This window comes from Ptychodera flava, chromosome 10 (assembly GCF_041260155.1).
Source record: "Ptychodera flava strain L36383 chromosome 10, AS_Pfla_20210202, whole genome shotgun sequence".
Taxonomy (NCBI): domain Eukaryota; kingdom Metazoa; phylum Hemichordata; class Enteropneusta; family Ptychoderidae; genus Ptychodera; species Ptychodera flava.
Genome location: NC_091937.1, coordinates 26887564 through 26913289, shown reverse-complemented (window position 1 = coordinate 26913289; position 25726 = coordinate 26887564). Strand labels below are relative to the sequence as shown.

General features: G+C 37.9%; 1 protein-coding gene across 1 annotated transcript; it reads right to left on the bottom strand.

The window, feature by feature from the left end:
* Positions 1-25726, bottom strand: LOC139141581 (DNA polymerase theta-like). The gene is given in 30 exon segments (XM_070711174.1): positions 1-1216; positions 1639-1908; positions 2714-2825; positions 3476-3660; positions 4099-4307; positions 8123-8201; positions 8528-8734; positions 8737-8833; positions 9584-9763; positions 10097-10257; positions 10644-10797; positions 11243-11391; positions 12016-12144; positions 12839-13088; positions 13545-13746; positions 14004-15163; positions 15658-16018; positions 16759-17002; positions 17558-17867; positions 18396-18550; positions 19488-19674; positions 20165-20307; positions 21060-21272; positions 21583-21662; positions 22045-22051; positions 22510-22898; positions 23237-23368; positions 23931-24091; positions 25390-25469; positions 25472-25726. Coding segments are annotated over 30 exon segments (6372 nt in total). The 5' UTR covers positions 25590-25726; the 3' UTR covers positions 1-968.

Genomic DNA, 25726 nt, shown 5'->3' with positions numbered 1-25726 from the left:
TTTCAATATTACAAATTTTAATGCTTTTCAAAAATGTGTTGCTATACAGGTGCATTATAGATGCTAATACTGTAATGCAAAATATCAATGGCACAACCATTGTAAAATATCCACATTTTAACTCTGAACTCTGATGCAACATCGCTGTGGTTTATTAGCTACAAAGTGCCACTTTGTTGTAAAGTCTCTCAAAAGAGAGAAATCCCTGAGAATTAGTTTCAGTCATTAAATATGTGTGTAGAACGAACAATTTGTGATAGACTGACTGGAAATTGCACTATCATAAAAATAATACACTCTAAAGAATTGTCATGGAGTTTATAACATTGCATTTACTTTTGTGATAACAAGTTCATTTTGAATTCATTTGCCAACTAAACTGAGAGAAGAGACATCAAAATAATCCACATTTCTTTCGGCATGAAAAATTTCTTAAAGGGAAAGTCTAACTCCATTTAATTTTCAATGAAATGAACACATCACAAATCAATTTACATTTCATTTTTGAAGGTGATAGACCAAAGCTGATAGCAAAAACTCTATTTTGAAGTAAATGGCACTTTGAGTAAAAATAATGAGTATATTACATTACATAAATGAATTGATTGTTGACATGCATAAGCTTAGTCAAAATATGAATATATAAAAATACAATATGAAATTATTTACTTGCAGTTTATTGGAATAATAGAGTTTGCAATAGCGGAAGGATGGTAATTTAATCAAACAAACAGACACTCATATGTACATTCCGTCTTATTTACTCCTGCTCATCACAAGCATCCAGCGAAGCAAAAATATTGAGATCAGATTCACCTTTGTGACTCGAAGTTGAAAACAGCAATTATCATGACTGCCTGGTTCCCATTATGAATTCTCTTCAACAATTTTATTGCAGGAATTTCAAAGGTGAATTTTGTAATTTATCAATTAAATATTAAATCAGAAATTTGTAGACCATTCTAATTTTATGACAAGTCAATAGCCTGCATACTTCCCCAGGTTGGACCAACTTTAATTTTGACTGGCAGTACCACAGATAACTTAATCGCCTTCTCCATTTCCATCCTGACCACCTGTGCTACTTGAATTGTGTCCTCCTGGTTTACTTCATAGATCAGCTCATCATGGAGCTGCAAGACCAGGTAGCCTCCAGAGGGATTGCTGACACCTGATGTATTCAACCTCCTGCTTCGGCGTCTTTGAGGCGAGGCATCTGTGAGGAGTTATACATACGAGATTTAATGACCAATTAGGATAACAAGACACACAAAAGTACCAGTAGACTTCACTAGCAGATAGACTTTTTGAAAACAAATAAAAGTGCAATATCATTGTATTACATCTGGCACAAGAAGCAATACACATATATTCACTAAAGGCAATGACTCAATATGATTTGATTTGCATATTGTATAGAGTACAATATATATACATATGTTTAATATGTATACGTATGTTAATATGCATTTTGATTTATATATGCACATAAAACTTATTACTTCACTTTGCATGAATGAATATATTTTGTCACCTCACTAATTGGATGCCTTTTCTGGTCAAGCTCCACAGAATGCCCCATGCAAGATTTTAAGCGAAAGATAGGATCAATTTTTTTCAATGCACAGGATAACCTACCTATTTCTGAATGACTTTTCACCCTGTGTGGCCTCCTTGTGTCCTTAAAGACTTCAGCCAACTTCCTATCAATGCTGACCATGGCAATCTTGACCAGGTCAGCTGCAGATCCCTGAACGGTTGTGTTGATGGCCTGACGCTCGGCATGGTTTCTGGAATGAAGGTTTGCATCATGAATGGCTGGCAGGAATCTCTTCCTTCCCAGGATGGTCTTGACGTAGCCGTGTTCCTTGCAGAATGCGACTGTGTCTTTCATGTATTTCTTAAGACCTGATGAAGAAAGTGCCGGCTAGTTACTTTTCTATGCAAACAAAGTAAAGGTCATTTGGTCTTTGGTGATATGAAAAATATCACAATATGATTTCTGATTCTACCCCCTTGACCATGGATAGTCATCACTCGCAAGTAGTGTTGCACGCACAAACAATTCAAACATCAATAAAGCCTTAGTGAAAACCTATATTTGGTTCACAGTTGCATGTTCTAAGGCAGATATACACTACCACACAATCTAGAATTTCATCAGGGTATACAGTGTGCAATACACTGCCATTTTTTTGTCTTACATATGTCAAAATCTGCCAGGAATGAAAGCTTAACTGTTCCAGTAACTGTGATTTGACTCTAATAAATGATGTGAGTAATAAATACAGTGAGATGGATTTATTTTCAGATAACCTCTAAAGCATGTGCATTGGAAAATAATGATGAAAACTATTGTATCATAGCTTATTGTTATTTATTTACTATTTACACTTTTCGTCAAATGCCATTCTCTTTTGATCAATTGACTAAACCAAAGTATTGAGAATCTGACATTACGGGGGTTGAGAAAAGAACACAAAACAATGAAGTACAGAAATAATTTTATAAATAAAATTGTTGGTGTAAAGAAAATCAGGTCAGAGAGAAAGGGTTCTGATAATGAAATTCAAACACTCAAGAATTATAATTGTACCCATGTAGCCATGATCACACATGCCAAATATTACATCTAACAATGAAAATTTTGAGCAGTGTATGGCATATGCAGGTTATATTTCTATTTTACAACAAGATACTGAAAGTCTCTTACCTGAGTATTTAGTTTTGAAACTCTCAATGAAATACCCAGCATCCTCTTCTGATACACCTAATTGCTCACCAAGGGCTTTTGATCCAATGCCGTATATCATACCATAACATACCTGTAAAGAAATTTGAAAATTACACATTGCACTTCGCATTATGCATTTTCTCATGAAAATGTGAAAAGATACATGTTTTATCAATTCGTTTGAAAACATCTACTGATTCACCGATTGAAGAAAGTTTAAAGGGGATGTTAATGTACAGTGCCATGTGCTCCCAGCAGAACAGTACTTCACGTTAATTCACAGCTTATGAATATACGTTGTCTGACAACTTTGGCTGTATGTTGGGGTGACAAGATGGAACAAAATTGCATGCACCAATTTGGTACAAGCATTTTTTATAGTTGATTTGACAGAGGTATGACCTCCACACATTGATAGAAATTGCTTATACACTGGTATATGGTGGTATGTTTAGTAGGGGTGGGGATGTTCGGTGTGATAAAGATCAGAATCACTGTGGAATATTGTGGATATTGCAAGCCTACTTCATAATTGTCTACATAAACGTACTGTTTGGTCAGATAAACATTCTGTACTTCCCATTATTCCCTTTTTTGTACAAACTTTCCACTTTCATCTTAATGGCCAAAATTTTGGATAAATGGTTGAATTCCATTGTAATTTGTGTACACATAACTTCAAAATTCCAATAAAATGAAAAGGAATTGCTAATGGATTGTCAATATGGCATTTCCACGTACTTGTTTTGCCTGCTGTCTCTGTGTATCATTGACTTTTTCCACAGACACTCCCTTCCACTCAGCAGCTATCATTTTGAAGACATCGCCTCCACTGTTGAGAACTTTAATCAGCTTCCTGTCCTTACACAGGTGAGCTATGATACGCAGCTCCAGCTGTGAATAGTCAGCGGCTAGCATAACACCACCTGGTGAAAAACCATGTCATGGTATGTTCGTTACTTGCTATTCACAAAGGTAACATGTAGGTATCTGTGCATAGGGAGGTTAGAAGGTACATGTACCTACTACAAGCACAAGTGCTTATAATCCAAAACTTGGGAAAAAATAAACTTTTTACCTTTTTGATGTTTTGCTAACAATTGTAGCAGTAATTCAAGATTTATTGGCTTGACCTTTAAAACGTCATGGATATTTTCTTTTCGTTATCATGAATCTGACATTCCTTGGGGTCATAAATCATGCCCTATTCAGGTCACAGGGTCAAAGGACGATAATCATATATTGTAGATTGATATTTCAAGCCTACTTGTAAAATTTCTCGTAGAGAAATACTAGGTATATCTCCATATCATTTGAACATCCAACACAACTGACCTGTGAAAGGAATAATGCATGCCTCATACTGACAGAGAACTGGTTGCCAGGGTTACCGGTACAGCTTGCCGACTGGGTTGGCCTCATCTGTTTTTTGCTTGATCTTGTTCTGTGTCCAGTTTTGCCATCTCCAAAGTTTGAGCCGCTGGTCTGAGTTGGGCTTTCACCAATCACTGTTGGTATCTCAATTTCAAAATCTTTGGGAACATTCTGCAGGTTAGGCTCTGACATTGTTACTCTACCCGTATGAGGAAAGGATATTTACTAGCTGTCAATTTCATTACTTGACTGCAAGTAAATGGAAAGGTCTTTCATTACAGTCAGAACACCAAATACTTCAGAAAAACTAGGAAGTATCTTTATTCTCTTAAAATCGCCACCATCTTCTAGATGAAAATCATAGATCAAGAGACTTTAGATCAAAGATCAATCATAGATCAAGGCTACTTTTGCTTGACATCACTGTGTGCGGACGTGTGTCCTTACCACTCTCGGAAATCAGCCAAAATACTGCTGCTTTTCAAGGCGAAACGCAAGTACCACTTTAAAAATTCAGTATGAAATGCCAAGACTGTGGAAGTCGAATGCTAAGCTTACTCAGGGTGACCTCCACCTCTGTAGACGATGCAAAGAAATTCGTTTTCCTACGCAAAGTGCCTCCACAGCCACCAAGATGGTTGATGGTGAGAGTGACGACGAACACCATAGAAAGAAACTTGAAGACATACAGACAACGCTATCCGTACTAACCACTAAAGTTGACAAACTTCTTGGAATGGAAGACAAGTTACAAGATCTGCAAAATAGCGTCACCTATGTAAGTAATTCATTTGATGAAACGTGGCTGAGCCACAATTCAGATCCGTCTCTGTACAATTTACCTTTGTACATTTTCATTACTTCCTATCGTGAAAATTCAAGGGGAGGGGAGTAGCACTTTATATACATGATTCTCTGTCTTTTACACAAATTGATACCATTGATATTGTCCATTGTGAATCGATATTTGTGGATACAGTCATTAACAACAAAGCTATTACAATAGGTGTCATTTACAGAAAACCAAACACTAACCACCTTGAATTTCTTCAAAGTCTTGATACATGCCTTGACCAGCTGTCTCTTTCAAGAAAACAGTGCATTATTCTTGGCGATGTCAACATTGACACTTCTACCGATAACACATCTGCTATTCAGTAAATGCTATTTTAAATTCCTACAGCTTTAGTCAAGTCATTACCACTCCAACTCGTACCACTGACAACTACCACTCCAGCACAATAATTGACCATTGTATCACAAATATCACTGAGTATTTTACCAGATGTGGCACCATTCAATCAGATGTATCAGATCACTACCCTATTTTTTGCCTCGTCCACCAATTGAAGCATATCATGAAATCTTCAAATCCTGTTAAGATCTTCGATCTCAATTCTTATGATGAAGCTGCTTTTCTTGAAGATCTGAATAATGCTGCCTGGCATACTGTCTATAGCTGTACGGATCCAAATGATGCTTACGCAGTTTTTCATGAGATTTTCTATACTATAACTTCAAAACACAGCCATTACAAATCATCGTGCCATAGGAAAAGTATTCGAAAGCCATGGCTTTCTAAAGCCCTTGCTAAATCAGTGCGCACGAAACACAAGTTATTTACCAAAATGAAAAAGAACCCCAACAATGCTCGTTACAAAACAACTTATAAATCGTACAGAAATATCCTTAGCAGGCTTCTGAAGTCAGCAAAAAGAAGTTACTATTCAAACAAATTACAGTCGGCCCAGGGAAATACAAATAAGACATGGCAAGTGATTAACGAAATTTTAAATAATTCGACAAATAGCTATACCCCCCCCAAAAAAAAAAATATTTTCACAGAAACAAAACATAGTAACAGACAGCCTCGATATTGCAAAAGAATTTAATAATTTTTTCTCTACTGTCGGTATTAACCTTGCCTCACAAATCACCCCTGCAGGTGACTTTACTAGCTACCTGCATGGCAACTATCAGAATTCTTTTTTCTTTCACCCTGTCACGGATCAAGATGTTTTTAATGTAATTAGGACCCTAGATCCACGTAAAGCTGTCGGTCCCGACAACATTCACCCACTGTTAATTATTCATGCTGCGCCTATTATATCCCACCCATTTGCCCACGTAATTAATTGTTCTTTGCAGCAAGGTATCCTTCCCAATGATTTAAAGTTGCCAAAAGTTGTTCCAATTTACAAGAAGGGCTCTCCTGAAAATGTTAGCAATTACAGACCCATCTCAATTCTCCAAACTTTCAGCAAAATTATCGAGTCAATTGTGAACAAACAAATTATCCGCTATCTTGAAGAAAAACCACATACTTATTGAGACACAGTTTGGGTTCCGCAAACGTTATAACACGAAATTGGCCCTCATAGACTTAGTCACTGATATTAGCGACTGTCTAGATAAAGGTTCTCTCACCTTTGAAATCTTCATCGATTTTAAAAAAGCCTTTGACACCATCAATCATGATATCTTGATTCATAAACTGCACCACTATGGCATCAGAGGTGTTCCATTACACTGGTTTAAGAATTACTTGACATCCCGTCAGCAATTTGTCAACATCAACAATGTTACATCTCCTTACTCTCAGATCCAATGTGGCGTCCCACAAGGTTCAATACTCGGTCCAGTTTTATTTTAATTTATATCAATGATATCGCTAATTCTACTAATAGGTTCCAGTTTCGTCTCTTTGCAGACGACACCAATTTGTTCAAGTTTATTGATAGCAACCAAATTGACTTTATGCAAATAAATTCTGACTTCCGTGAGGTTTGTAATTGGTGTCGGGCAAATAAACTTACAATTAATATTGATAAACAAACTATATGATTATTAAAACATCACGTAAACATGTTATTGCTAATGGGACCCTAGATATTGATGGTCATAAAATAGAAAGTGTTCCTTCTGCAACCTATCTTGGAGTCACCCTTGATGAAAATATTACGTGGAAGGCGCACATTCAGAAAGTTATCAAAATCATTGCCCCGAAGGTTGGTATAATTTCACAACTTCGTCACTTTGTACCTAGAAATGTCCTCCTTCTGTTGTACAACTCGCTTATTCTGCCACACATCTCCTATTGTATTGAATACTGGGGCAATACTTTTACGACTTACCTTGAGCCATTGCATTTACTCCAAAAGAAAATTACTCGCCTGATCACCTTCTCTGATTACCGTGCCCACTCTGCCCCTTTATTCAAACAGCTTTGTATTTTAGACATTTTAGAACTTTGTAAATTTCACACCTGCGTTTTTGTGTTTGACTTGTTACATGACAGCTATGCCTAAGACAAAGGTCGTTGCGTCGACACAATTCCCCATGACTGTCCTACCCGTTTCTCTACTCAAGACAACTTTTACCAACCACAAATCAACCTCTCACTGAGTAAACACCAAATAAGGTATGCAGAAACAAGTTTTTGGAATTCACTCCCCACTCATATTAAACGTATAAATTGTAGACATACATTTAAACAAACTTTGAAAGTCTATATACTTCATCATTATTGGATCATGCATGATCTTCCACTACATGTATTGACCATTAAACCTGTTTCTGGTTTACCATTTTACAGATACAATGTATTTATTTATATCAGCTAGTTTATTTGTACACGAATATTTTCCATTAACAGATCTTATGTATAATCAATTAACTTCTTTCTACCCAGATTTGTATTCATCATAATATATACACAGTCACGTCTTTGTATTAATTTCAACAGATAATCATAGCTACACTGGTCACGGTTGAGACTAGTTCTGATTGAACTATTTCCGTGACCCCATCAGATTGAAGTTTATGTAAACATTCCTCTTTTCTTGTAATGTATAGTATTTTCATCTGATGAAAAATAAACTCAACTCAACTCAACTCAGACTGCATGTTCTTTCTGTCAATTATGGAGATATGTTGTACATGAGGACCAATGGCCTGCAGTGCTGAATAAAATTATCATGTGACCAAAGTCAAAATATCATTATGATAATTTACGCAGGCATAAGAATGTCCAGTGGCTGAACATCTGGGTCAAATGTTTCACTCAAACCAGAGAACTTGCCATCCCTGTGGTCTGACAGACCACACCAATGATCATGTGTGATAAATAATGTATGCAGGACTGGCAAACTAGATTCCTCAATCATATAGGCTCAAAATGATAGTGGTTTGAGACCCATCAAATACACTGAAAGGCTTTGTCCATGTCTAGATGTAGGAACACCACTCTCACAAGACAAGTGCATGGCAAAGTTAGTCTATAAATTCAATATCAAGGGTAATTATTTCAATCTCTCTTTTTGAGTGTATCTTCTACCATACATACATAGTATTTCCCAAAAACATACTGGAACTGATACATGGCTAAACAGAAGATCACGCAAAATGTCAAGGCCTTACCTGTAGCTGTAAATGTCTGACATAAACCGTAAATTCTATCCATTTGTAACCTAGAGTGGAAAACTTTCTCCTTTTGCAAGGGATAAACCACTTTCGACATTGCTGAATTGATTCTCCTCCATTCCAGGATGATTCCAGGCAGTGCATGGAAGATGTTAAGTTTCTCCAGGATGTCCTTGGAGGTGCTGAACTGCTTTGGCAGCTCCGGCGCCCTCTGGCGGTCGTTCCTAAAGTTCTTCTATTTTGTACTGTTGGTGCAGCAGCAGGGTCACCATTGGGTGGAAGTTTCAGTTCAACATACAAAACCTGTATGAATTGAGTTGTGGTGTAAAAATTCAATATTACTGCAAGATCATGGTTTATATAACAGAACTAGTTACCTAACATTTCATTTACATGTAACTGTGAAAGGTTCATATAATAATAAATTATCTCTGTTATTTGCTAATTGAAACCTATGTCATCAACAACTTTGCAACATCACTGATGTCGTGCCATTTATAGCTGTACTGTGCAGTCTGTGGATCACATGTACTTCTTCATAGTAACTTAGTCAAATTTCCCTATATTTTCTAAAAGTAAGGTGAAAAAGCTTCTTTGTATCACTGAAAAAAAAATTTACTTTAGTATGTAAGAGCAGACAACTTTTCCCATGCTAAAACCAAATTACTTAGTGAAAATAGAAGTACAAATTTTATAGTCATTTCAGCATCCCCATCTAATCTCTTTAATTCTGCAGAGTTCAAAGGTTGCAAAGGAAAACACTTGGGCTAATGAGCTTGTCTGCAATGTGTCACATGACAACTTTTGACAGTTGCACACTCTTCAGCAAAGCAGAAAGGTTCTTGGGGATTTTGGCAAGCAATCTCTGCAGTTGATTTTTGTTGTAAGGTCATCTTTGTTCTACTATACCATTTTGAAATTTGCTGTTTGGACATTTAATGGCAATTAAAAATAAATTAGTTCTTGCTCAAGCTTTGCTGTTTATCTTTAATAACCATGAGAAATGAATTACTGCTTAGCATATCCAATTAAATTGATTCTTCTGTGACTGACCTGAGCTATGTCATCTGGAGATGTGAGAGAGAAGCTGTGATTGGCCAGCTTGTATGCTTGCTCTTCCAAGGCTGAGAGTTTGGCCATCATGATCTGTTTTTGTGTTTCACATTCTCTGTGACTGAAACCCATTCCATTCAGCTCCATCCTGGCCAGAGTTACCAATGATGGCATTTCAACCTGAAGGACAAAATCTTTAGTGAGTACACCATATCATTTTACCACACAAAACAGTTATCTACAAAATACAAAAAATCTACCTACTTAAATCATATTTTTTAAGCAAAATATTTCAATATATGATATGAAATCAAAATTTGATTGAGTCCGTACAGAATCACAGGCAAGATCCCTCATAGAACAATAACAAGGCCTTATGCATAAGCCATGTATTGAAAATGTATTTATGTAAATATTGTATGTTAGCATATATTTTACATAAATTATGTTAATGACATGCAAATAGTCATATTTATATGCTATTCATCACTGGCTTATCTTATGATTGATTACCTGTGTAAATGACTTGTACAGCCCTTGAGCTTGCAGGTTTGCTGTGAGTTGATCCGTTAGCATGAAAACTAAAACTGACTCTACTGTGGCTCTTTGTCTTCCTGATCCAGGATTCTGTGCCAGGACACCAAGACCACCAGTGCCAATTCCACCTCCTATGCCTAGAGAACAGAATTTGATGACAGAGAAACATTTTCATCCCATACAAACATCTTTTGAGCAAATCTGATACATGTCACTCACTGTAAACTTCTGCAGAAAGTGGTAAACATGGTTGATGTCCTTGCAATTTGAAATGATAAATTACTACAGAATAGTGAGTGATCTAATCTACAGTCTAATGTGACATCTGTTTGTATGTCTGTCTGTCTGTGTGGTGGTCTGTTCATGTGTTTGACAGTGTGTGACATTGTGTGTGTGTTGCATTACAAGATACAGTAGTTTGATTGAGTGCTCGCATATTTAATTTCCATGCAACAAATGAATTCATTTCATTCTTGTAGTAATCTGAGGACTGTAATTAGAATGTTCTCTGGTAATATTTCACCTTCCAGTAGATGGGACTCCGACGGCAGCAAGTTAGACACCAGTCTGTGCAAGTTTTTCTCCTTAGCTCCTGGGTCCAGCAACCAACAACAAACCTTTGGGTCTTGTAGTCTACCATTCAGCATTATACCACAACTTGTGGATAGGACTTTAAACTGAAATTAGAAAGAAAAGTTGATACAGAATCTGGTGAAAAAAGTCACACTCAGGTGTTATCAAAATCACAGACTTTGCTACACAAACGTATCTGTAGAGTGTACTGAATGAAACCAGAATTCATGATAATTGCATGATAATGGCACTACCCTTCACAATGTCTTCAAGAGAGAAGTATAATTTCATCACATTTTAATTGCTGTATGTTATAAATGTACAACAGAAGATAGAGTGGGTTAATGGAACTTTGAAGAATATTCTAAATACAAGTGTTGTGGGTGGGCAGTTGGCCGAGTGGTTTTGACTTTGATGTCTTCACTAGGTGACTGGGTGCTGTACGCTGTGAGTTCAATTCTGATCAAAAATCTGCTGAATTATCATCGGCATATACTACCAACATAAAATTAACCTACAATGCATTTCAAACATACTCTATTAATATACCTGCCGTTTGGCGTCAAATATAATTGTTGTGACATCACAATCTTGACTATTACAGCTGGCTTCCAGCACAGACTTGATACTTTCTAATCTCTTTGTAACTGTTAGATTCACATCTAAGGGTGGGGCAGCCATGCTCTCATCTACTTCATCTATAGAAGAAGGCAGACACAATCAGCAGCAGTCACAAAGCAATAAAATGATGAACAGTGAAATCTGTCTATTTTACATCTGCATTCATGACAGAAAATCAAAGTTTTATTCAACTGGTACTATTTTGTCCAAAATATTTGTCTGTGAAAAAGGCATGCTAATTTAATTACAAAGAAACTTACTGGTACATGTATATTAAACAGGTAAAGAAAATTTACAATTGGTTAAATAAATGTGAAATGACACACTTTGCACATTCAAATAGGGCTCTAGTACAATCCAATTGTTTTATTGTAGTAAAGCCCTATTTGAATGTGCAAAGTACATCATTTTGCTTTTTTTCCATGTTTTACACCCTTTCACCACCATGGTTTAGTCCAAACCCATTGTTATCAATGGTGAATGTGGATCTGGTTACAGGGAATGGGGGGGACAGGATATAAGTTTGAAAAGTAGAACAGTTGATACTGTGCAAAGTGTTAGTTCTCAGTACTCAGATCTTTACCAATTTCACCAACATCTCTATTGTTCATTATAGTGGGGCTGGATTTATGTAAAGGAAAACCAAGGTTACAGAGTCAAAAATCTAGAAGACTAGAACAAATCCATGCTGATTTACTCACGGTCTAGTGTATGAGCTTGTAAACTGACATAGTAGGCATCTTTGTCAGCCCAACATACAGACACGCCAGTCACCATCAAGTCTTCACCATCAACTATAAACCCATCCACTGCACTTGGTTGATCTTGACCTGTAGAAAAGTAGAAATGTGTAAAGCTGCTCACCCCTGTTTCCACATTGGTATAACCTTACTGATAATTGTACACTGAAGATCTATTACATTGACTTTTATAGGGAAGGGTGTGTGTGTGTGTGTATATATATATATATATATATATATATATATATATATATATATATATATATATATTATATATATATATATATATATATATATAATATATATATATATATATATATATATATATATATATATATATATATATATATATATATATAACAATGTATATATATATATATATAAAACTGCACATGATATCATTAATTCATAGACAGAACCAATTTGCATGCTTTTCTTTGATGTGTACTGTACTAACACTTGTCATGATAGTTTTAAAGAATGTTCCATACTGTACATGTACACAGTGTTATGTCAGTATGTTGATATACACAGTTAACATTATTTCAGTACACTGTTTTCAATGAAACTGTCACTTTTACTTCTGTGCTACTATAATGTCTTTCTGTGCAATGTATTGAGATACATGTACTGTAACTTATAACTCCATAAAACACTTAAATTATGCTTTCCTATTACTCAAAAGGAATTGCTCGAAACATTACCAATAATACCAACAAGTACAAAGTATGAGTGACAACCTAAACAAGCCATGCCTTGATTTATAGCAGTCTTACAACTGTACCTTTGTGAAATTTGGCTCCAATGCCTCCACTGGGAGCACTGGCCACATACCGCTCACAGGCAACAGCCAAGGAATATCTTGTTTTACTCTTCCATTCTGTCAGAAATGTCTCGAACAACTCTCGATCTGCACAGACGTCTATAATGGTGAAAGCTCCCGTCAGAGCTAGGAATGCTGGGAGAGGGATGGGGTATGTTGTCCCTAGGCATGTTGGGAGGTGGTGAAGCAAATCAGGTCCTGGGTACTGATGTCAAGACAGAGATTTAAAGGTTCACTCTCCTCAAGGTGTTCCACAGAAGCATCTTCAATATGTTCATTGTCTGACTCTTCTTGCCACACTTATGCTCACTCTTGTCCCCTTTCACATTTTGAGCATCTTTTCCTCGACTTGTCACCAATGAAGTTTTCGCCCTGCACCCATTCTTAGTTTGGAGGGGTGAAAAGCACATGTTAGCACGGCCCTGCGTCTTACAAGTCAACCTGGGTGTCTTTGACAAAGTGCTTTCATCAGGGGGAGTGGGTGGAATGACGTCACTCCCACTGTCATTTCCCACTCCAGGCACATCAACACAATTTCGCTTTGGACTACACCTATCCTTGTCTGGTCCCTGGTTGTGCTCATTGCTTTTCCTCTTTCTCCTTGAAACAATTCCTGAATCCTTCATTCCCTTTTCCTGATCATTCCTGCAATTTCCTCTCACCTTACCCGATTGCGGGTATGGGATTTTGTCACAGTGTGATCGCTGGCTGTAGTACCTGTTGGACTGGTGTAGCCAGCAAGCATGTCAAGTATATCCACAGTGCCAGGGCTAAAGTTGCATATTCCAGCTTTATTATGTGGTTTATCCACACGTTTCTCAACCTGCTTGCTTTTCGGAATTATCTCGGAATTCTCACCTTTCTGATTTCTGTGACAATCATCAGTTTTCACATTGTTTCTAAGACAGTGCATATCCGTTGTCTTTTTTGGAACGGGTTCCGGATTTTGCTCAAAGCCTGCTTCACTCAGGGAAAATGTGTTGCTCATATCAGCGGCCATGGCAAGATCCATGGATAACTGTGAATATTGAACATCTGGAAAATCCTCCATTCTGGGATTTTTATTCTCTCTTGCAACAGGGCTGACACTGTTGATGCATTCATTTTCCTGGCGCACCATCTCTACTCTCTGAAGATTATTTCCAGCAAGGCCTGCCTGCTGATCATTCTGAAGTGGAGTACTCGTAGTGACATCGACCCTAGCCCAGGAGACATCACACAGCTGCTAAAGGTATCACTCATATCCATTGCCAGGGCTAAGTCTTCCTGAAGGTTTGCATAGGAACAGAGACCTTCCATGCAGTCATTTGTGCCGGTGTCTTCTCTATCTGCTGCAGAGTTCATTGCAATCTGAGGCACTGCTATGGGGGACATGCACTCAGAAAGTTTGTGACTTCCTGGAATGTCTGGCTTTCCTTCATTAACATCCCTTCTCACCAATTGTGTTGATGTCAACAGAGGAGATGCCATATTACCTCCCTGAGGCTCAGATTCTGCAGTGCTATCATCTTTTCCTGTTTGCATGGGCGACTCTGGGGGCACACTCCTGGTACCCTTCTGGCCCAGGACACAAACGTGGGCCCCACTTCTATCACCTTTTCCGCGTTTCTGTGTACATACAGGAGACGCACTCTCTGCCACTGCATCTCTCTGAGTACAGAAGTCATTCATGTACTGCAAGACCTGAGAATCAACAGATGCCATGCTTACATCTTGACTGCAGTACAGACTTGCCGTCCCTGCCAAGTTCATCTCTTTGGAAACATTCCGCTGATCATTTCCGTCATCCTGCATCTCTCTAACATCGTCTTCTGGCAAGTTCTGGTCCAATGATGACATGCTGATGTCCTCTGTGTCATACATATCAGGAGTTACCACATTCCTTAACTGTGGAAGAACTCTTTTCATTTCTCCACTGTTTCCCAAGACAGTCCTTTTGTCATACTGTTCGCTGTTCCTTCGACTTTGCCAATCGGGAGTCCGTTGTCTACTCTGTACCTCTTTCAAAGTATCGCCATGATCTCCCTCTCTCAACTGCCTCTCTCCCGCATTTTGTGATTCCATTGGAGCAGAGTAGAGTTCCAAGGAATCATTTCTTATTCCGGCATCATCTGAACCGATCTTGTTATCCCTAACTGCCAAGTCAAGTCCACTTGTTGTATTTTGCCGATTGTTTTGATCTAATCTGGGCTGTACATCAACGGTGCAAGTTGCTGTCATGGCTTTGGTAATACTGGGCACTCCCTGTCTTGCTTCTGGAACAGTGCCATCAGCAGCTTGACTACGCTGTTTGGTTTGCAACACTTGACATGCAAAGTTTCTTTGCATTTGAAACAGGGATGGCTTCTCTTGATGTCTCCGTCATTGCAACATTTGATTTGTGACACTTTGCAGAACACACAGCAGAGGTAATATCTGCTTCTGTATTTGAACACACGGCAGTAGATTGCCCCTGGTGTTGAGATGTGGTTGAGCATATTGCATCTGATACATCCCTTTGATTTACAATATGATCAGTTGTCTGTTTTGAGACAGTGCCAGGCATCTCTTGGTGTGCACTGGAGGTAGGCTTATCATGTAAACAAACATCAGTGCCATCTTTGTATTTCATTCCATTGTTGATGTTAACATTTTCAATCACATTTCTCTGTTGTAAATTTGCATATTCCGTCTCAGCATGAACATCAGCCACAGCGACGATTTTCTTTCCACCTGGGATTGCAGTGCACGACTTACCAGGTGGTGACAAGATACTCACAGTCACTCTGTGGTTATCTGAATCTCCCAGCATCATTCTCCGTCACATCATTCTTGGGAGATTTACTTTTTCTTCTTCCACGCACCCTGCTGAGGATTGACTTTCTCTCGCTTGAAGATCTTGAGTTAGCTGCCTTCACTGGCTTGGTCACAGGAGTCCTGAAGACAGAAGCCTGGGTAGTGTCGTTACTTGAACCAGACATACCTGGTTTCCACTGAATTCCAAGCAAGCCCACATCTTCTCTGACCAGTTTCTTGGCTTCTTCCACTATCAGCTTGGCTGCCTCGGTTTCTGTCAGACCTTTCTTGCCTGTAGCCCAGATACACCTTGATTTCTTTCTCTCTTCAACTTCATACTGCTGCTCATTTTCTGCTTTCCTGGCGCTGCCAAGACAAAAGTCAATGTAGAATATTTTCATCAAAACAAATTTCAGATTATTGTACCTCTGTAGATGTAAATTAAAGATGAGTGAATAGAAAGTCAATCATACTGTACATGTGTACATTATAGGACGTCTATCAGATTTTCTGTGATTACGGAGCAATTTAAAATAACTCCTGAAATGAAAGCTTAAATCTTTTCAACAAGTTGAGTAAACAGTTGTAACAATTATCACTGTCATTATTATTGTAACAATTATTACTGATTTTAACATCTACAGATTTTTCAGTTTTGCCTAGATTAATTATAATTGTTTTCCTTGATCGCTTTGGCAAAATAAAATGTCTCTGAAAAATGCACAGTAAAACTGTCTAAACCGAAGCCTGCAGGGACTGAGAAAATTGTTCAGTTTGGAGAGGTGTTTGGTTTATAGAGGTCCTTTTAACATAGAGTTCTATTGGAATGGGACTTGGAAAAGGGTTCAGTTTAGACAGGTTTCCAGTTTAGACAGGTTTCATTGTATAATTTTTGACCAGTACCTTACATATATGTACCTTGGGAAGCTAGAAGGTTCCTTCTATACAATGATTTGATCAGAGAGTTGTTTCTAATCTACGTATCAAAAACATCAGAATCAACTGGTAAATTTAGATAAGGCAGTCTCCTTTTGAAAATGACTTTAAATATTTGGTGGACTGGTTTTTTTTTCCTGCAGAAATAAAATGTTTCCTCTAACCCTTACCTCTGAAAGGGAACTGCATTTCTCAGAACATTCTCAATGTCCAGTGGTTTGGCCTGGGCTATCATGGCCACTGTGTGGTATCCACTGTTGTACAGGACTCTAGCACGCTGTCCATTCAGCAGTGATATCCTGACCAACTCACACAGCTCTCTCTGGACGCCGAAGTTCAATCTGCTCTGGAACTGGGCCAACAGGATCTCCAGGTTGATCCAGCCAAGTCTGCTGCAGAACACGGTAACCATGCCTGGTGAAGGTAAAGGAGGCATATCAGAGAGATGGAATTGTTCACATGATAGTCTGTTTCAAGATCACATTGTTATAATGTGCTTGCATGTATGGTGTTTAAATAGGATCCGAATTCAAGCACACATGTGGTGAAAAGTAAATTCCTCATGAATCATGATGGGGTACGTGTAAGTCAGAAGGAAAGGTACAAAGGCAAGTGCACTAAAGTCATGTTCTACCCTCTGGTAATTTTATAGTACTTGCTGCAAATTCGATAAGTGTTTACATCTGAAAATATCACCACTGACTGAAGAAGCTTGATTAATCAAATAAATCAACATTTTTAGTGTCATACTTCATAAAAATTCAGAATACTTAGAAATCAGCCAAGAAGTTAACAATGCAAAGTCCTACACTGTCTGCTTACCCAAAGTGTGATCATATTATCCTTGACAGCAACCTGAATTGGTCAACTTAAATCATGAAATGTTTCTGCAGCAACAAAAAATCTCATTTTGTGTGTCTTAGCTGTTGTAATTTCCTTCTTACAGTGAAATCTAGTAAATGAACATACCGGCAAATGTTGCAGCAGACTGCTGTAAAGATTGCAACTGTCCCTTGGTAACGCCGTACTTCCTGGCCACGACGTTCAACGGTACCTCATTGACAAGCTCATCAAGAACCATGGCCGTGTAGAAACGTTTGTGTATCGCCAATGCTCTCTGATGCTTGGCAGAGGAACCTCCTCGGATTGCGCGGGCCAGAAAGCGTTCTTCAACGCCCACTAGTTCACCGACTCGTTTCTTGTCACTGGGGAGTGCCTCCCAGATGGACAGGTACTGATACCAATCATGAACAATACCTTGGTCATAAATTGGAGTCACCTAGGAGAAATGTGAAAATTTGGTCAAACAAGTTCTTATCTGGTAAAGCAGAGCATAAAATTTCAATTTTCACATTAACTTTCAATAAAGAAGCAAGAACATACATAGCAAAAAAGCTGAATATAACTTGTAATTTAATTTTATCTCAGTGTATCTTTGTGTGCTTCTACCAGTAAGTATCAAACTGAGAGCTCAAGGCAAGTTCAAAGACAGGAGTAAATATATATCTACTGGTACTGTAGTTGAATAACAGAGGAAGTAAAAAATTGATTCAACATAATACAATGTAACTGTATTTTCACTGTCTTCTGTCACTTTTCTACATCCTCACCACCTTAACCATTTAACCACTATGATTTGGCCTAAGCCATTGTTGTCAATGGTGGTTGTGGACCTGTTTACTTGGATTGGGGGTGAACAGGTTAAATTTGTCTGTCTAGTATGGATCTGCCTATGCCTTTACATATCTCCTGTCACACATTCATTCGAGCTTGTCCCGTCGGAAATGTGTTTCCTACTTGATCTTACCTGATATATGATATGCAGTTCATTCTCAAGGACAAAGCTTTTCCTTGCCCTCTGTAATTCAGCAAAGACAACCAGGGCTTCGTCTGGAGACAGGGCTGACGAGAGTGTGGCTGAACCCAGCTGTGTAGCATTGTATCTGTCCACAGTATCACCACCTGTGATGGAATTCATAACACAGACAAACATGTATCAGAGTACATTGTACATGTAGGTACACATACAGTATACAGTTCTTAGTTGACAATTACAGGGACTTGGTGTAACTCAACTGTCTGCAGCAGTCTTCAGTTTATGATACGTCTCAGTGAATGTGCAGTATCGATATTTTAACTTTTTCTGACATATTTAGTGTATGTCCTCTCATTGTAACATTGATTTTTTTGTCGTCCTGTTAGTCAAATGCGAACTGTTAAACTTGGAGGTATGCTGTGCAGTGTAATCTGTCCGAGAAGACTGTTGCAGACAGTTACAACATGCATATCACTCCAGCCCCTAGTCACAGACTGAACTTTCACAAACCGGATTCTGCTTTGAAGTTCCAAGCTCCTGCTCTGCAGAGTGTTATTCTGATTCTATCCATGATAATCATTAGTGAGCACAAGATTTCTGACACTCTAAAACTGTATGACTAAAGTCAAAACATTAACCCTTTGAGTGCTAAAGTCAATTTTTGTCCCCCTTATAAAATATGACAGAGACAATTTTTTTCAGATTCAGACAATGTCTTTTCAGATTTTTCCAGAAATGTTGATGAAAATGTAGCCAATGAAAAATTTAGCTTCCTTGTTCCAAAATTATCAAAACAATTACAGAAAAATACATAAAAAATTGTGAAATATGTTGCGCTAAAATGTAGGTGGGGAAAATTTATAGCACTCAAAGGGTAAGGAACTAAATTGTTGTCAGGTAACATTATGGAATTGCTTTGGTGCAGAATTTCCATGAAAGGGTCCTGGGTGTGCGGTCTGAGTCAACACAATTTCCATTGCTAGATTTTAGAAGCATACAGCCAGCTAGTTTACGGCGGCAATAAGTAATATAAGATTCCATTCATGTCATCCAAGACAAAGAATGACACAGTACAATACTCACCATCATCTACTTTATGCAGTCTGATAAACTCATTCTCTTCCAGAAACTTGACACAACACTGGATGCTCTGTTGAGTGGCATTGACATCCCTGGTATCATTGGACATCTGCAGACTTGCCGCTAACAGAGTACTGGCTGTGTACAGCTCTACTTCACTTGGTGTGGATGCCACGCCACTCACTATGATCTGTGTGTTGAGATGAAATTTACAGAAACGTAGACATAGTTGTGCTAAGGTTAACAGACATACATGTACTAGTGCACATTGTTACAATATTTAGGAGCTGTGGTAGTACATGAATGTCTTGCTATTCCCTATATATATCTGAGTTGATATCAAGATGACATGTAATGGCAAGCATGCGTCATCAACCTCACCAGAAATTCAACATGACTTGCCGCAAAAATATGGCAATGGAGTTTCAATGTTCTGATTGCACATGAAATCTATGATCGTAAGCTCTGCCCAGAACAAAACACACTCATGAATTCCCTACATGTATCTGCTCATATCACATAGTAGGACATTTGCATCTGATTGGCGATTCACGTGGTGTGACCAGCCTTACACAACCAATAGAAAGCAACATGACATTTGAACAGGTACCTGAGGCTGCTATTCATAGACCAAGACCACAGCATGGTGAAGGAAATTTGGAGAATTGATCTTAACTGACCTCTAGTATTGCTCTCTTCATGCTGGATGTTGTTCCTTCACCTTTCTGTTTGACAAGACAGCTCTGTACTGGAGGTAGCTGTGACTTCAATAGATCAATGCCTTTGCTTCTCTCACTGGTCTTACACACCAGTATACTCTCTCCTATATGTCAAAATGTCAAATTACAAATTGCATGAGATCATACCTAGCCTCAAGACAGTTGTTGTAACAAGCTCATTAATACACAATCAATGATGAAACTATCTGTACGGTAAAATTATTATAATATCTGTGAATATTTTTCATCAACTTGTAACTTTTGTTTTAAAAACTGCAGTTCACTGGGGAAAAAATGGCTAAATGTAACTTTTAAAACAAAATTATGAGTTTTTTATGGTACATTAAAGCTACAGCTGAATCTATTAACTATATAATCCACTTTGCCATAAAGAACACTTTGACAATAATAACTTTGAATCAACATTTAAAAGATGTGCTATTAAACTCTGCAAGACTATTCCTAAGAATTGGAAAGTCTAAAAACCAAAGTATGAATTAGCAAGTATGATTATGTGCCAAACATTTTTACATCAGAGAGGTATTTTCAACATTATATCTGTTCAAAATTATCTGCTACAATGTGCTTTATATTACGGTGTGACATCAGTGTTCTCCCATGGAATTTCTGATAGCAAAGTGGCTAATTTGCATCACAATTGTTATGTTAATGAGTTTCTACTGTTCTAAGCAAAACTACAATCTATATGCCACTATGCTTTCATTGCTCAGGGAGAACATAGGACAAGTATACAAATCCAGCATGTAGATATGTAGACTGAAAGATCAATCACTTGAGGGCACTTCAGAGCGCCCTCAAGTGACAGATCTTTCAGTCTAGTAGCTATGACGATTACCTTGTGTGTCAACTCCCTTCCTACCAGCCCTTCCAGACATCTGTTTGTAGGTCAAGGAATCCAACACACTTCTGTTGAACATTGGGGTTCTGATGATGACCCTACGTGCTGGCAGGTTGACCCCTGATGATAGTGTTGATGTGGCTATCAGCACTTTCAGTACTCCCTGACGAAAGGCGCCCTCTATGATGTCTCTTTCATCAAATGTTAAGCCTACAAGTCGAGAGATATCAAAATGTAAAGTACGATCATAATATTAAAACAGTGCATCTCTCAGATGTGTTCATAACAAACACACACACACACACACACAACTATTACATACAAAAACGTGAATGTATTGTGAATGTAACGTATATATGTTCTGAAGACATGAAGGAAAAACTATCATGTTTATGATTTCTTGATTACCATGGTTACAAATCCCCCTTTGTGTTACTATGGTAATTAAACACACAGAGACAAAAGCTCCATTTAAATACTGAACAGCCAAGCAAAAGAATACAAATTTTATGAAAATTACCGGCATGATGATATGCAACAGCGAAGGGTACAGTTCTCTTCAATACTGAATCAATGCCAACTGGAGTTCTCTTCAACTGTCTACAACATCACTGAGACCTTCTCTGTTGAACTGAGACAGGACAAGCTCAGATGCCTTGACAAAGCCTGGGTAGGTGAGAAAATTGAAAACATTCAATTGAAGTTCAATATCAAAATGTTTGTGGATCTTTTGACATAAAGTTCTCTCTGGAATAAAAAGGGCACACACAATGTTCAGCACATTCAGTATGCCAAAATGATCATGTGATGGTGGTACAAACAAACAAACAAACATATAAAAATGCGTACAGAAATACACGTATTTCTGTGTGCATTCATGCACATGGTTTTGTTTGTACCGTGACCCATTTGAATTCCGGGATAGACCCATTGAGGGAAAGGAGTAAGGAAGTCTATCGGTCAGGATATGGGGCAACCAAACTCTTCTGCTAGATCAGAGATTTGGCCAATTTAACAATTTATTTTTTCTATATTTGAACAAGTGTGCACATATGTTTCGACTGGTGGCCTTTTGTAGACATATATGATTAAGGTAGAATGTGCCTAGGGGACAGATATTTGGGACTCTCAAACTTCTTCAATTCTTTTCTGATCTACTTTGAAGCTCTTTGAATGAGAACGCTTTCACCATCTTAGATTTTTGAAAATATAAATTTTTATTTTTCTCCATAGAGTTAACTCAGGGATGGCAGCCATTTTGAATTTCAAATATTGGTAAATCTTGGGTAATATTTTTTTCTCTAGTATCAAAATTTGCACTGTGATCCCTGATTTTTATTCTTGATTTTGAAATTGAATGGTTGAAAGATTCCTTGAGGAAAGTTTGATGAAAAGTTTAAGTCTTTCACTTTCAAGGTGCATACTACCTTAGGAAGATGAAACTAACCTGTATTTCCTGAGTTGCCTGTTACTGCTCCACCACTACTCAACACTTTATAGATCTGTTTAGCAATCATCTCAGACAGTTTCTCACACCAATTCTTTGTCGGGCAGAATATCAAAACAGAGTGTCCATGTGATATGGTCTCAAAACACAACGGTATAATGTGTTCATCGTCCCCAGGAACATGGACACTTGCACAGATTTCTCGCATTTTCTTGACACTTGCGTCGTAAATGGTGGTTCCGATTTTGACGGTCTCCGTCAGAGGCACTGGTCTGAAGTCGGTCTTGTAAAGGTCAGCGTCCAGCCACTTTGCCAGCAGATCTAGGTTTGGGAGAGTGGCACTCATTCCAATGATCTGTATGGGATTAACTTGAACTTCACCCTTTGACCTGCATGATGAATATTTGATCAAGAGAAGATGACAGGATATGCACTGTATCACATGTAAGTACTTTGTTAAATCTTTCTCTCTCCTTCTCCCTGTCTGTCTGTCTCTCTGTCTCTTTCTCTCTCTGTCTCTCTCTCTGTCTCTCTCTCCCCACCCCTTGAGACTTTTTTGTCATACCAAAATGTTATTTAAGTCAAAAGCACTTTCATTTGCATGTTGGCAAAGCATGGCATCAATTTCGGTTAAGACGCTTTTTTGAGTGTACTGTACAAAGGTAAATGAATGACCAAAATATGATCACTACAGTATGGTTTTGTCTTTTCAAATATCAGTACAAACCTTTCATTCGTTCCCTGGTTTTTACTCTGCCTGGCTTTACTGCTGACATATCTCACTTTGGTCAGTAGCAGTTCAAGTAGATAGCCTCTGTGTGAATCACCAACCATGTGCAACTCATCAACAACTATGACACTGTTATGAAAGAAACACATCAAATAGAAATGTATTCTAGAATTGACAAAACAGAAATGACTTCAATGGTGTTTAGTGTTGATTAAAACCACACATCAATGCATAATTTGAGACCAAATATCTACGTGTATGCATTAACGCATCATTTTGATTCATGATTTATTTAACCCTTTCCATCGCTGAATATTATGGCATGGTACCTCCACAAAATTTTACAATGGCACCAGTGAAACCTTTATAATACACTTATTGAGGGACCGTGATTATGGTCACTGATAGACAGGTTTGATCTCATTTCAGTAAAAAGTTCGTTTGTAATAAGACTTCCACTGATTATAGATAGGGCACAAAGTTGAAATGTTCTCCATGAATAGACTGAATGAATGATTGATGTATTTATTTAGTAGGTGATGTCAAAGGTCAGCAAGAGGTCAGGATGCAAAAGGTCAACAGTGAATTGGCCTGACATACTTTTTCCAATTTTGCATATGTACTGCACGAGAATTTCAACAATACTATGTATATATGTATGATGATATTTTCAAAATGGCAAAATTTTGACTCACCAAGTTGATTAAGTTGATTCTCTTCCAGAAGTCTATTAATCAGACTGTTAGCTTTCTCTATGGTACAGACAGCCACATCTAATGCATTGAAACCACCAGCAGGTGATATATTACCCATGTAGCCTTCGACACGAACACCAGCTTCTTGGAACATATTCTGTTATGTTATAAACAGAAAGCAGCCCAGTGCTATATCATTTTATTGAATCAATGCAAAGGGGACAGTTCGATGACTCAGAGCCTAGTCATTTTTCCATTGTAGGTTAGACATTTTTTTTTCATATTTTGAGTCACTATTCAAAACAATGAAGAAAAAATAATGTACATGAAAGCTTAACCCTTTGAGCGCCAAAGGCAATTTTTGTCACCTTACATGTATGAAACATACCACAGTCATTTTTTTCAGATTTTCACCAAAATTTTGCTGAAAAACTGTAGCCAATGAAATGTTTGTCCATTAGGTCAAAACATATAAAAGAAATTCAGGAAAGATTCATGAAAATTTGTAAAATGTTGGGATAAAATTTTGATGGGAATAACTCCAGCACTGAAAGGGGTAACCGTAAAAAACAATGTCAGTGTACTAATTTCCACCTGTGAAAAACAGAAGTGGAAAATTATAGTGGAGTCCCTCTCACACACTGGGACATTATACATGTAGTCATTGACTTGACCTGCTCATCACCATTTCCATTGTGTATTAGTAAACCCTCCACACTTAAAACAATGGAAATGGAAACATACCATTGATGGTGAATGAGTTGAGGAGCAGGATTACACAAACAAGCCATTTTCCTTGCTTGACTATCTGAATGTTACAAAGGTACAATTCAATGGGCTCTATGACACACACATGACAGTCACTCATTCTCAAATTTCTGCATAGCAACACAGTGATTTATAAACAATAAATATAGTCTGTAGATTGAAGTTACCAATCATCAGAATATCTGTCCTTACATGTACTTGCAGTTATGAATAGCCAGTACTATAGATAAGATTTTATGGTTAAAAATTTGTAGCTTGAAGCAATTTTATCATAATTTTAACAAATCTCAATAATGGCATCCCTAGGGTCCTGTATGCCAAAATTCAAAGCTGTCAGACCAGCTGTTATGAAGATTTTTTTACCAAATATGGAAAAAATAGCCTCAAAAATACAAATTTGCATATTTCATCATAACTTTGTTAAGTCTGAACAAGGTTGCCCGTGGGTACCTCTAAATCAAATATTAAAATTTGAATAAGATTGCCCCTGTGTACCTCTATATCAAATATTAAAGGAATTGTACCAGTGGTTTAAAGAAGCCTGGAATGCAGAAAGTTGATGGATGATGCCAGACGAAGGACGAAACAGACAACATCCTATTAGATAAGCTCCATGTCACTGACAGTGGAGCTAAACAGAGTAATACAGCAACTATTCTGTCTTCTTGGGCAGAATCATCAACTTACTTGTAGGTAGAACATCTTTTCCCGGGCAACAGAGACGAATGGCAGAATGACGATGGCTTTCTGTTTGGTTTCCAGCACTCGTTGAGGATCAACAGTTCAGCAACCATGGTTTTACCAGCGCTGGTTGGAGCTGAGTAAACCAGGTTACCACCAGATAACACCCTCTCCTGACTCAGACACTCAGCCTGCCATTCAAACATCTGGGTGATGCCGTTGTCGTGGTATCGTTTCAGGACTGTGGAAGGCAGGCCCCATGATGACAGCAGGAGTTTGTCTGGTGCAGACTGCAATGAGGATACAGGTTGATTGGTGTCTGGTGCAGACTGCAGTGAGGATA